This window comes from Pleuronectes platessa, chromosome 12, assembly GCF_947347685.1.
Source record: "Pleuronectes platessa chromosome 12, fPlePla1.1, whole genome shotgun sequence".
Taxonomy (NCBI): domain Eukaryota; kingdom Metazoa; phylum Chordata; class Actinopteri; order Pleuronectiformes; family Pleuronectidae; genus Pleuronectes; species Pleuronectes platessa.
In genome coordinates this window covers 13,186,313-13,199,857 of record NC_070637.1, presented here as the reverse complement: position 1 = coordinate 13,199,857, position 13,545 = coordinate 13,186,313, and the positions used below count along the sequence as shown (strand labels likewise).

Sequence of the window (13,545 nt, the reverse complement as noted above, 5' to 3'; positions counted from 1 at the left end):
CTGAGGCTGCCCCCTGCTGGCTGCTGGGTTCCTCTGCTGCTCTTGCTTGGTTTGTGCAGCTTGTGATTAACTGAAGTTGTTCATTAAAGAAAATCTTTATTTTCCTTCAAGGGCAATTTGATGTACAAGCAGCAACCAGTGCACGACAATAATAAACCAACAATGTGAATAAAAAACAATATAAAAACCCTATAGACTAAGTAGCAGGGGGAAATTAGCTTATATTTAATGTTGTAATCATATACTACTGATTTTATTGACTTTATAACAATGCATTATGTTTTCTATTGTATGTGTTTTCAAATTCTGAATTGGCAAAGTTAGCAGTGGCCTAACTGAAGCTGTGAAAAACATTTATAATAGTATATTTATAAGTTTCATGTCCATCTTTTTTCTTGTTTTTGTTCTGCTTTCGTCACATACATTTAGTTAATTACAGCAAAAAAATTTAGATAAATGTTTCAGACATATTTATTATTTATTATTATTTACTGGGACGTAGACCCGCCCACATCCTGCCTCTGATTGGCTCGTACACTCTCTGCTCTCAGCCCATCCTCATATTTTGAGCACAAGATCGTTCGACCAACGCAAAATATCGGGGGGTAAATCTATGAGTTATTGGATTATATTGAAATATTGTTTCTATACCGGTTGATCGATTGAGAAACATTTTGGTTTTACATATTTATCAAATAGACAACAAGTCAAATATCCAATGTCGAGAACGTGAAAGTACTACGACGAGTTTTAGCAGGAATTGAAGAGAGCACCCCTACAACTGTGTCCCATGGTACGACCCAGTCGTTAGAGCTTCACTGTGGCTCCAGAACTTTTAATAAGCGATGGGGAGGAAGAGGAGGAGGGAGAAGCAGCTGTTAACGTCTCCGCTGTCATGGTGCATCCCGGTGGATACAACTACACGGTCTGAGGAAGGAGCTTTGAGAAGACCTGCGACCGAAGTGTGAACGCCTCACCTCCTGAGATATGATGGTGAGTAACTTCCGCCTTCTACAGAGCTAAAGAGCAGCGAAGTTAGTGATGCGCTTGTTGCGTCAGGTTGACATCACGTCCAAACACACACACACACACGCTTTTCCCCTTTAAAGTTGTTAACGTCACCAGGACTGGCAGCGTGAAGTGTATATATAACTATTTAACTTTTCTATTGTTTTTCTCTTAAATGTACGCAATTCACTTGGTGCACAGAAAGTGACAGAAGAAGCGGCAACTAGCTGGTTGCGTCGCGTTAAATAACCATAACGTGTAAATCGAGGTAGAAGATAAAATAAGGAGCATTACAAATGGAGGTTTAAACCCATCCCTCCTGTCCGCCAGTGCTGCACCAGTGAGGAGTGTTTTCATTCTCGCCTCACAGGAATCACTGAACCCTGATGTAAATGCCCACCACTGCTCTGAGACCTGTAGACAATCCCCGCACCCCCACGGATCTGAAAGGCTGTCTATTGTTTCCAAGTGGGACGAGTGCATCTGCTGTGTTCTTCAGTTAATTCAGATTAAAAACACAGCCTCTTCTCTCGCTCCCTCTCGGGTTAAAGTTGGGTGGAAGTTGAGCAGTGAGGATCCCCGGCTCTTCGCTGAGCTCGCACGGTGCACACAGGGGGATGTTGTTTTCTTCTTGTTTTCCCAGGACTGTGCTCAGAACCGGGGATTATAGCAGTCTTGCAGGGGAATTATGGGATACAGATGGCTGCTCTCATGTGATGCCAGGTTTCCCCCTGGTCAGCATCAAGGGGGATGTCTGCAGACGTCAGCCCAGCTCTGTGCGGGCATAATAGTGGACTTGGGTTGCAGATGGGACTCAGTTACCCCCCCCCCCCCCCCCCCCCCCCCCCGTGGTTTATAAAGATGTTTTTTACTCTGCATTCGTAGCAGAGTAAGGTTGGTTTGGTTTCCCTGTGTTTATTAGTAGCTCAGCACTTTTAATGCTTGCTTTTCAGGTGCATTTTGTACTGCTTATTCTTTTAAGTAAATCATCTAAGTCTGACAGTATTTTTGTCAGTATAAAAAGTTCAGATGCTTGTAAAAACAAACCAAACCCACCTTTAAGATTAAGACAGCTTTTAGAATGTTAATGCTTTTTTTATTGACTTAAGAATCGTCTCTCTTATTCTTGGTAGATGAATTGCTCATGAATTGCTCCCAAATGTCTACAAACAATTCTTCCCACGTGTTGTATTACTATTTGCACACATTCTATGGTGGTGTTTCAGTGAGTGTATAGTCTGTAAAGGAAGCAGTATTGTATCTTAGCAGTATAACTCATGTTATAGACTTAGCTTACAGTACCAGAGTATAAAGCGACAACACTATCTCTATGGGTTTTAATTATATTGCAGAAGAACTCTAAGTCTAACAAAAGTTGATAATGATCTAATATAGTTTATAGGATTTGTTTATATGTTGTGAGAAGTGTTAAGAGCCCTTGAACTTTTGCACCATCTACGACAGCGTCACAGTGAACGTACAACTGAGTCTCAAACGAATCAGGTGTTCCAGTCACTGGAATTTCAGGTTTATTTTGTCCGTTTGCGCTTACACCTGAATGTTAGTGAGGCTGTGTTTGAACATGCCCTTAAATCATATCTGGTATGTCAAATGTTTTGGCCTCAGAGCCAAGAACATTCACCTTTGTAGTTCCCATAATGCTTTGCACACTGGAAAACATGTTTTTTGTGGTTTTGTATTCTCATCAACAGTGAGACCTGTTTGCATCTGGTGCTTTTAAACATATGTAAAAGTATCCCCCCCCCCCCCCCCCCCAAATGAGATAGCCCCCCTCCCCAAGGGTTAATAAGACAAAGCAGCAGAAACTTTGTTTGTCCAGGGAACATTTAACATGCTCTCTTATCTACATTAAAAACAGTGTTTTACTTTTTGAGCAGACTGACACAAGAACAACCTGTTTCTTAATTTTGTCCCTTGTATTCTTCTCTTTCTTTCTTCCTTCCCTCTGGTTATCATCCTGGCGGGATTTAAGGGATTAAGAGTCGGCGCACAGCAGTAATTAACCTGATTAGTTGATTCTGAGACGTTAATCAGATGAGCCTCGCACCAGTTGGGGCCTCAGGTCAGCCCAGTTGGGCAAGTTTTAGGTGATCCTTGGTCCTTGCCTCCCCTCCCCCCTCCCCATTTGCCATTTGTTGGAGTATGTTTAGCAGTATGAATATGTTTTAACCCAGTCCCCCTTTCATTATTGTGTTGTGATTGATCCTGTTAGAATAGGTGAATAACTAAGCACAAGGATCATCTTGATTACGTTGTTGGCTGTTGTTAGGATTACAGTATGATAAGCTCATTTAACTATTTCATCGTTTTTAATTTAGACACTGTTTTAGTTATTGATAAGGATCAGGGACAAGGTGTGTTATTTGGATTAATGTATTTTGGCTATTTATTGTTTCTTATTTTTGGATTATCCCTCTGGAGGATAATCGTGATGGCAAACACTTGGCCTCTAACCCCTCCACAGGGACGGCCGGTGTTGAGTTAATCTTGGCTGTGGTCTTATGGGACGTATCTCTGTACTTATGTCTGGGTAGGGGATTGTTTTTGCTGTGACAGTATGTTAATGCAATATTAATAGAAGCTGTGTTCTGCAGAGTGGAGTTGCTCTGAGACGTTCTAATTTGTTGAGTTCTCTTCAGTTGGATTCAGATCTTACACATGAGCTGATCATCTGTTTTGAATTCCCCTCTGCTGTCATCATCATTCTCTTTAATTGAATCATGGATTTATAACTTTACTTATCTCACTCTGATGTCATCCTTTTTTTTTTTCAGATGCAATATGGACAAGCTGCCTTGGAACCGATAAAAAGAGAAGGATAGAGAGGAGCAAGAGGAGATCGAAGCAGTGAAATAGCGAGAGTGCTTATCACAGACATACAGAAGACAACATGTCTGCCTCGATAAAGCAGGAGAGAACCATTTGTGTTCTCCTCCCCAACAAAGAACAGCTGGACATCACTGTCAGGGTGAGTGTTTTAATATGTCCCTAGCTGTTCTCCTGACCCTAAGAGTCAAACTTCTGTTTATCACTTCAATGTTTTGGCTGCACCACATTTTTTGGTGAATACATAGTTGCTTTATACTTGTTTTTTTGTCTTTTCTCCTGCTCCAGCCAAAGTCCACAGGGCAGGATGTTTTCAATCGTGTGACAGAGCTTCTCGGAGTCAAAGAGCTGTTCTTCTTTGGCCTCACAGTGGTGAAGGGTAGGTTCACTCCTCATTTATCCCCTCAAACTGAAACAACTGTTCACACTCGAATACACAGCAGTGTTGTCAGAAGGCTTAAACCTGTGACCATACACACAGTGGCCATGAGTCAAAACATGTGTTGAATTGAGTTTTACCAGTCAAAGCCCTAGGAGGGTAGTGAATTCATATTGGATGTTTAGTTTGGTTAAGTTTAAGCGTTAAGTTAATGCCTTTCTAGCAAACCTGCTAGCTAGTTTCTGAACATGGGGAAATGCAATTTTGATGAAAGGTGGCTTGAGAATAACAAGTGCTCGTGGTGGTTAAAGCCAGTGCCTGGAAGTAATTGTTTATAGCTGTAGACGCCCTGCCTACAATTGTAAGGTTAGTTGATCAGTTCATGCAGTTACAATTTTTTTGCCAAAACTCAGTCAAGTCGCAAACAAGAGCATCATGTTTGGATTATGACAACGGTTTGCAGCAGGGCTCGGCTCGGTGCCTCTTTTGAAAACATTTTTTCTGTCAACGGACTTTCACCACACCAAAAAAAATAACTATTCTGCCTCCCCAGTCTGCATAATTAAACAAAGTAATCCACTTACTTTCTGTTTCATTGTGTCCCTGTTCTCTTTCCACTTACAAATACACCAAAATGCCTCGGTAATCTAACGTGGCTCACCGCTTGAACAAGCAGCCTTTTGTTTTTTGTGGTGTTGTTTCAGCGATCACTTAGGCCTGGATTCCTGCAATATTAACTTCATTAAGCCTGGAATGCACCCTTGCATTCCTCCTCTTCACTGAGGGGAGGGATGGATTGATGATGGGAAGAGAGAGGAGGGTGGGGTGAAGAGATATTCGTCATGACAGGGGCCGCCTCTTACTCAGACTCTTACTCAATGGCCTGAATGAAGGCTGAGAGGTGGAGGAGCTGGAGTGAGTCAGAGTAAGAATGAGACGAGGTGAAAGGAAGGAAGGATGGATGATTTGAGGGAGCGGGTTGTGAAACAGCTCGGCCAGCACTAAGTTGAACAAAACAGATAAGGTGAAACAAACAGAAAAATGCCCCTCTTGTGACTCATCGGCTGAGAGTGACACAACAATCTCATTCTGACTCTGAACACAAGCTGCAAACTGCTCTTTAGCTTTTTAGTTTTTTAATCAAACAACATTAGCATTAGTTAAGTTCTGGGGATTTCATGATAGGTAATGGTAAAATATCAAGATTTGAGTTATGATGGGTTTCATTAACATTAGCTCTGTTGTCATTAGCTTCCTCGTAGCCTCGTTCGCAAACAAAAGAACAAGGGCTTTTTTCTTTTGCCCTAATGACTCCCGTTGTAGGGCACATTTTCCGCTTGGCAACATTATTGTTTTCTTTGCTTGCTCACTATCTGTTTCTTGCCTGTCTCCTTCTCCTTCATTGCAGACAATGAGCACATCTTTTTAGATATGGAGGAGAAACTGACCAAGTACTTTCCCAAGGAATGGAGGCAAGATTCAGGAAAGGTAAGAGGGCCTTTTGTGCAGGGTTGCAAATTGCGATTGTGTGAATCAGAAGCCTTTTGTTGCGAGCTGCTCGTTAAGCGGGAGGCGCAGTTCAGTGGCCTACATGCCACGACTCTTCATTTAGCATGACAAAAAGATGTTCACACACACACAGGCCGACTCTGACACGTCTCTTTCTACACACAGGCACTTCACAAGAGACCTTTGCCTCTCGTACTCTTCCTCAAAGTGCAGTACTACGTGGAAAATGGGAGACTCATTTGGTATGTCCCTCTATATTTGTTCTATATAACATCTCCCTCACCACTGCACAAGCTTTCCTTTTTTCTTTTATTGCTTGTGAACTTGGTGTTTATACTTCATCCATCTTCGTCCTCCTTTCTGACATCTTATCCTCTACCTTCTTCTACCTTTTTTTTTTTATATATGTGCGGTACCAGTGAGCGAAAGGCACGACATCTATACTACTCCGACTTGCGTGAGCGCATGCTTCGCTCTGAATGTCGTCAGCAGGAGGAGGTTTACTTCCAGCTGGCAGGTTACGCCTTGCAGGCTGACCTCGGCGACCACCCGCTGCCCAGGGAGTATGGAGAGATCACCCCGTACTTTGAACTCAAGGATTACTTTCCCCCGTGGGTAGGTGTTATTATGGAGCAGCAGCATTTGCATACACTTTGAATCTAATGTGATGTTCAGTTTAAAATGTTCATACATTTGCCTGTAAAAGATTTAAATATTTTATATTTTGAGGTTGTGTTGATCTCTGTGGATAACATGTCTCTCTACTTCTGTCTGTAGATTGTAGCTAAGCGTGGGGTGAACTACCTCCTCTGCCATGGGCCCAAAGTGCACCAGGAGCTGTGGGGCATGTCTGCCCGAGACGCCATCCTCCTCTTCATCCGGGAGTCGTGTCGACTGGAGGATGTACCAGTCACATTTTACAGACTGCAAAAGGTCGTGAACCAGTTTAGTATTTCAGTGTCATGAAAATGAGAAGGGTGTGGTTTATTTGTACAGTTGATTTATATTATTAAAATAACAAATAACGGTTATTGAGCCTAGTGGGCGATGGAATGTGTTTTTAATCTAAAGCTATTCCAGGAATATTTCTTCTCTGACTGCGATACTCTCTTTTCCAACACAAACACAGTTAGTCTGGCTTCATTTGAGCCACGCTGCACAAATAACAATGGGGAAGTTACGTAACCCTCCATCTATTTCAGTTTATTATCCTCCCCATTTCGAACTCGCTCATCTACTGAGTGATATTTTGAGGGTTGGCCCAACCATTGCGTAATGTGTTGATGCTAAAAAATTTGTGAGCAGCGGCCTTGTGTGTTTCCTAGTAAACCGGTAGGGAGGGAGGGAGGCTTAACGGTGAAATAGCAGTCTTATCTGAGGCCCTCAGATGCCTCTCTGACATGTCATCCTTCATTTGTCCAGGATAAAAAGGAGGAGAGAGGAACGGCGTTGCTCGGTCTGACCCTACGAGGAATGCAGGTTTATCAGGTATGTGTGAGCACGTTATTAATGCATAGTAGGTATGTCAACACTCGCGTTCACAAGGGTGAATCTGCGTTCGCTCCAACATTCTGTCTTTGTATTTAGAGTCTTGTAAAACCTCTGACTAGACGTGTGAGGAATGTGTGGGATTGCCACTGACGGCAGTGCATGAGGAGATAGGAGTCATCTGCCATGCGCTCCGTTGTTTGATCTGTCCATCAGGGGCCATCTGGGGTGGATTAGGACTCGAGGCCTGGCTGATTAAAGAGCCAACAGACCGTGAGATACCTTGAGAAGCCCTTAGTCTCTTTGCCAAGACCAGATGGATCCTTTGAACGGAAGGACGGTTGATTTGTTGATCAATAATTTTAAATTACACTCGCATGAAAATGTTTTGGCACAGTTGTTCAAAGTATCGGTTACTGTGAGTGGTTATGTTAGTAGAACTTGACCTGATCTCCCAAAGGCACAAAGTTAATGATGAAACTTGTTATGTTCAATACGAATTCAATATTTAAATACTTAAATATTCAATATTTTAAGCAACTTTAGATAGAAAATCGCAGCATGCAAAAGTGTAGGCACTTCAACAGCTTTGAAGCCTTGTACCTAAATTCTTTTTTTAGGTGTATGGCTACTTCACCATTATCATTAGGAAAGGCCAAGTGATGTAAATTTCAAAGTATGATAAACTAGACTCAAACCTTGTCCCAACAGTCATGAATTCCTTGTGCGCAGCCTTGCACCGTGAACATTGCATCAACCTATTCCCACAAAGCAGGAGAAGGCTGTAAGACGACAGCAAAGTGTTTTTTATGTAGCCCTTTACTCAGCTCATGTACGTGTCATGTATTTACAAAGTGGCAGTTCACAGGAACAGTGGAGGTCAAGTTGTAGACTGGAAGATAAAGCAAACTTTCTGCGACTTATGGAGGATCTTTTGAGATGGAAATCAGAACCCTCATTTGACTGCTAAATATCTTCAGGGAGATTTAGCAATGGGGGTGCCACACCTTCACAACTTCTAACTTCATGGTAGATTCATAAGCGAAAAACATTTCCTGCATCTTCACCACAAAATTCAGTGTCAGAAGTCTGCATAACAAGTCATGTGTCCACAGGACTGAGGTTAAATGTTTTAGACACAATGAGAACAAAGAAAGACGTGGATGATGTCACGAAATTAACTGAAATCATTGAGGTAGACTGATAATCGGATAATCTTTGGGTTTATGTTGCAGCCAGTTGCACAAGGAGCATTTTCACTGCTAGAGAAGAATGGGATCAATTAAATAACAACAATTTCCCAAAGCAGATATTTCCAAAAAAGCTGGAGATGAAAAGAAGATGGTTCCTACAACAGGATAATGTTAGTTAGACACAGTGGTTGAGGTCAAGAGGCATGAGCTGAATAGTTTGCCATGGTCCTCAGAGTCCCCTGATGTGAAACACCAAAAATCTGTGGTCTGACCTCAAAAGAGACGACCCAAAAATCTCACAGAAGTCATTTGAAAGGAAAACAGGGAGAAAACAGCTCTTAACTGCTACATAAAGCGTTAACAAGCGAATAGTTTTGTTATTCGGTTGTTGCGAGTTTTGTTGCGAAGTACTGAAAGCGCATTGTAGCCAAACTTTTGTTTCAGCTTCTTTTCCAGAAATAACAAAACAAGTTATCTTGCCTAAAATATTAAAGAAATGTGTCAACTTCAACTCAATGCCTTTTTGTCTCAAGTTTTTCATACCACTGTATATCCAGGAATCTGCTCTTCTTTTTTCCAAACACAGGCTCATAAGCATGAGAGCTAATTCTTATAAATGTGTGTGTCTGTGTTTTATATACACAGGAGGTAAACAACACGCGACAGCAGCTGTACAACTTCCCCTGGTCAAACGTGGGACGTCTCACCTTTCTGGTATGCACACTGCTCATCTCCATTCACTGTTAAGATTGGATGGATGCATTATAACTATTTAATGGGCATTAGCTCTGCGCACCCTGTATAATATGTTTGTTCCATTCAGGGTAAGAAATTCGAGATCCAGCCAGATGGCTTGCCATCAGCTCGGAAGCTGGTCTATTACACTGGATCATCGTTCCGCTCTCGCCACCTCCTCCTGCACCTGAGCAGCTGCCATCGCCTCTACCTCAGCCTCCAGCCGTCCCTCAAACACCTACGCCATCTCCAGGAGAGCGAAGGTAAGAGAGGAGTAAATACAAGGGCACGATTAGTATCTGTGATCATACAGTTTGGTGGGGAGCTCTCTTGTCCTTGAAGAAAACTTAAGTATCAACTGAGTTGAATGATTGGCCTCTCGTACAAAACATCTAAAGTGTTCCTGATGAGTGTTACAGTTTGTATCTTTTATTGTTTATTCTTTCAGAGAAAAAGCGTTACAGAGAATCATACATCAGCGATGACCTGGACCTGGACCCCGCCGGCAGCGAAAGCAGCCCTGGTCTGTCTCGCCACTCGACCAGCAGCTCTGGGATCGAAGCTGACGCCCGCCAACACAGCATCTCCACGGAGCTGGCCTCTATGGAGGATGAGAGTCAGCAGCAAGGAGAGCAGTGCTTCAGCCAAGCAGTGAGCCGCAGCAGCTCCTGCATCTCCGGGTTCGACGCCAGCAGTAAGAGTCGAATAGAAGATGACGGCTGGCAAGAAGAAGGTGAGAGGAGTTTACTCAGAAACATGGAAAATGCTATCCGTCTTTCTAGATATTGTGTGGAGTTAAATGATAAATGATTTGTTGAATAAAATATTTAGCAATTTGATATATTACTGCTTATGTTGTGAAAATATGTAAGGTTAACATGTGCTTGGTCGCAGTATGACTTAAAGATGCATGGTGGTAAATTAACATTACTATTTTTATATTAATTTTGTAGGCCTCTATATGGAGCTTTGGCTTAGTGTCATTTCTGCGTAGTGGTAATGTGTGAATGTGTTTGGGTTAGGGTTATAAGATGCATTTATTCGTCCCAAACACATGCACAGTCATGCAAAGGCACACTCATGCAGGAAGGGAAATTTAATCTCTGCTTTTGACCCATCTGGTGCAGTACACACAGAGCAGTGAGCAGCCATGTACGGCGCTCGGGGAGCAGATGTTGGGGGAGTAAGGTGCCTTGCTCAGGGGCACTAGACAGGATAGGGAGACTCTTGGATTTTTGGACAGATCAATCCAGGTTCGTCTTTTGTTGTCTCTCCGTGGAGTCGAACCAGAGACCTTCTCTGCCCATAGTCCAAGTTTCTGCCTCTAATCACTAATGTACAAAATTATTTTCTGTCCACTAGGCTCTAAGATTTAATATATTTATATATATTGTTTAATAATCAGATTTCTAACACTTTTCTCTTTAGGAATCAAGAGCAATGTTGAAAGTCCGAAGGAAGCTCTTGTAGATGATCCTGATGAGATGTTCCAGTTGGCGGATCTTCTTGAAGGAGTGTCAGTGGATTGTGCTGAAGTCCCCTCAGTCACACATGTATCCGGTATGAATCATCTGATTTTGATAAACATATATCGAATATTTTACTCCTCTCAACCATGAAAACAAAAGTTTGTACTTGCATATTATGCTTGTTCTTTGTCAGAACTGACCTATGATCTCTTGTATCTACAGAAAACAAAGTTACTCCCCCAGACTCTGATGAAACTGGTAAATTGCACAATGATGATCTGTTAAAACAGGTTAGTCGTATATATCTCCTTTCCTCTTCACGTCCTTTTGATAACCTCGTCTTTCCTCACATTTTAACTTTACGTCTTATCTCAATTCAAGATGCTGAAATCTAAAGCACACGTGGGCGTGGATCGGCACAGCCACAGTCTAGATGACATCAGCCTCTTTCCACCTCCGACTCCCCTGGGGACGACGCTGCTGCCCGATTCCTCCCACAGCTACACCTTCGGGTTCCCGGAAATCTCTCCAAACCCAAAGACCCCTGTTGAACTCACTTTTTTCCCTCTCTTTCACTGCCAAGACAAACCCTTGTTCTATGGCCGCAAGTCAACCAACAGCATTTCTCTGGACATGTTAGGTGATGAACAGTTCCTTGAATTCATACTTTGAATACCTGATGCCTGTAAAACGTCTTTTCTCTTCCTTCATTCCGAATGCAACTGAACTCACAGGCTGCCAATGCGTGAATATGTATTTTATGAGTGGTGGTGATGAAAATGAGGGTGTGCCTGAATTTCCAGAGACATTACTGAAGATGACGGGAATGCTCACTCCTCCTGGAAAAGTTCTGGATTAGACAACAGATCCAATCAAACAATTTCAATATCCGTAAAGCAAGCATATTTATTAATGTTGTATATTGTGTTCACACACTACTTGCACTATTTTATTATATTCCATCTTCTTAAAGCAAATGCATTTTAATCATTTTTACTGTAACTTGTAAAGTTGACGCTGTCAAAAACTTATGCAAGTTTGAGATTAGTGTTGAGGCTGTAAAGTTTTGAAATGTTAATGCGATACATTTGAAATACATGATTGGTTTATTTTTACGTTAACACCTAAACTGCAGTGTGCTCCTATATTCCTTTAGCCTTTATTTTTTTAAACCATGTTTGACAATGTACTCTATTTTTGTATAGTGTGCTCTGTCATGCGTTTCCTATTAGTCTCCCACAGCAATGTACCTGCTGGTGTGGAAAATTGATTGAAGCTCTTTACGGCTGGTAATGCATTCATCCAAAGCTTCCCCCATTTGCTATTCTCCTCCCGCTTTTCATAATTACTACAGAAAAGTATTAATTGTAAAGCGCTATTTCTGTAAGCTGTCGGTGTGTGATGAATCTGCAGTATCTGCCGTGTTATATAAGCCACAGAACAAAGAGTCTTTCAGTCAGCTTTGTTTTGACATTATTTTGTGGACGATAATTGCAAAATAACTGTTGTCTTTAGCCAATATGAGCTCACTGGAAAAGAATGTCGGCCCTTAAATGCAGAGCTATTTTTCCAATTGTGAATGAAAAACTCACAATACTGAACAATTTACTTTTTTTATCTAAAGCACTGTTTTGTTTTTTTATCATAGTGAAAATAAATTCTTAATGCCACAAAATAAAAACTTTTTTGTTGTGATATTTATGCCTCTTTGATGGTGACATCCAGTGGCCGCAGGCAATTTGTCTTCAGGTTGTTGATCTATCCATCGATTCATCCGTCCATCCATCCGTCCAGTGAACACGTTCATATTGTAGCATCCTCGCGTATAGACGACAGGAAACTTCTCTCTTTATGTGTAACTTTATTAAAGTCCAGCGAACACGACACACTTCTTGCTCGTAACTCCGACACTCCTACCCAATAACTTTTGGACTGTAAACAGATGCACACACAGGCAGACAAATTTGTAAGCTATAAAAAACAATACAAATATATAATAAAAAATATCAAATAGTCCTGTACTGATTACATGTCGTATCGACACAAATAAACATTAATAATGTCCACAATCGGGGTGATTCTTACCTCTATATTGTTCTTTCTTCTCCTCCTCTACTTTGCAGGGCTTTCTGAATTGTGCACCTGATAATTCCATCTTTTTTTTATTTATCTTTGACTCTAACCGCAGTCTATCACTGCAGCGTGTACGTAAGGGAAACACCTGAGGGGGAAGCGCAAATTCTGTGTGAGCCGCCGCCTTACTGTTCACACAGGGAGCCATCCAGGAGGATGTTTTAGATGCTGGCTTGCCTGTCCACGGAGCCACGGTTGGTGACATCAGCAAATGTCCCTACCATGCTGCCAAAATGAGTAGGTTTGTATACATCTATTTGTATGCATCATGCTGCTATGAGGAACTGTTGTGAGGTGAAGTGAAACTCCCTTCTTGTTTTTCTGTTCATGCTGAAATAAAGTGGATTCACTTGGTCTGACGTTTTTCGATCACATCTTTATAAAACACCTCGTTAGCTTCACACTACAAACCCTATGAGGGGGGGGGGGATGTTTTTTGAGAGAAGATTCCAGATTCATTCACTAGACTGGCACTCAGTAAAGCTCAACAGAGCCGTATAGGTTCATCTCTGATCCATGCAGCTTCCTTCTACCAAGTTGTGTGGTTATTGGTCCAGTAGTTTGTCACATAAACCTGTTGACTGACAAATCAGAGATGAAAACATAACCTCCTTAGCAGAGGTAATAAAACCTCCACCCATTTATCAAGGAAATGTCCCCAACATTAATAATTATTAGAAACACAACAGGAAATTAAAAGTAGAATATCTAAATGGTTGACGGTTAATTTTCTGTTGGTCGACTTATCAATTAATTTATTTAAAGCTAATTCCCCCCTGCTACC

General features: G+C 41.7%; 1 protein-coding gene across 1 annotated transcript; it reads left to right on the top strand.

The window, feature by feature from the left end:
* Nucleotides 1–591: 591 nt before the first annotated feature.
* On the top strand, nucleotides 592–13,115 carry zgc:172136 (uncharacterized protein LOC566376 homolog). Its single transcript, XM_053436626.1, has 14 exons — nucleotides 592–993; nucleotides 3,804–3,997; nucleotides 4,144–4,234; nucleotides 5,643–5,722; nucleotides 5,909–5,985; nucleotides 6,163–6,358; nucleotides 6,521–6,676; nucleotides 7,166–7,231; nucleotides 9,070–9,138; nucleotides 9,248–9,422; nucleotides 9,608–9,892; nucleotides 10,588–10,719; nucleotides 10,851–10,918; nucleotides 11,010–13,115. Exons 2-14 carry the CDS (start codon nucleotides 3,920–3,922, stop codon nucleotides 11,298–11,300), a joined length of 1,764 nt encoding a protein of 587 aa, XP_053292601.1. The 5' UTR covers nucleotides 592–993; nucleotides 3,804–3,919; the 3' UTR covers nucleotides 11,301–13,115.
* Nucleotides 13,116–13,545: the final 430 nt, after the last annotated feature.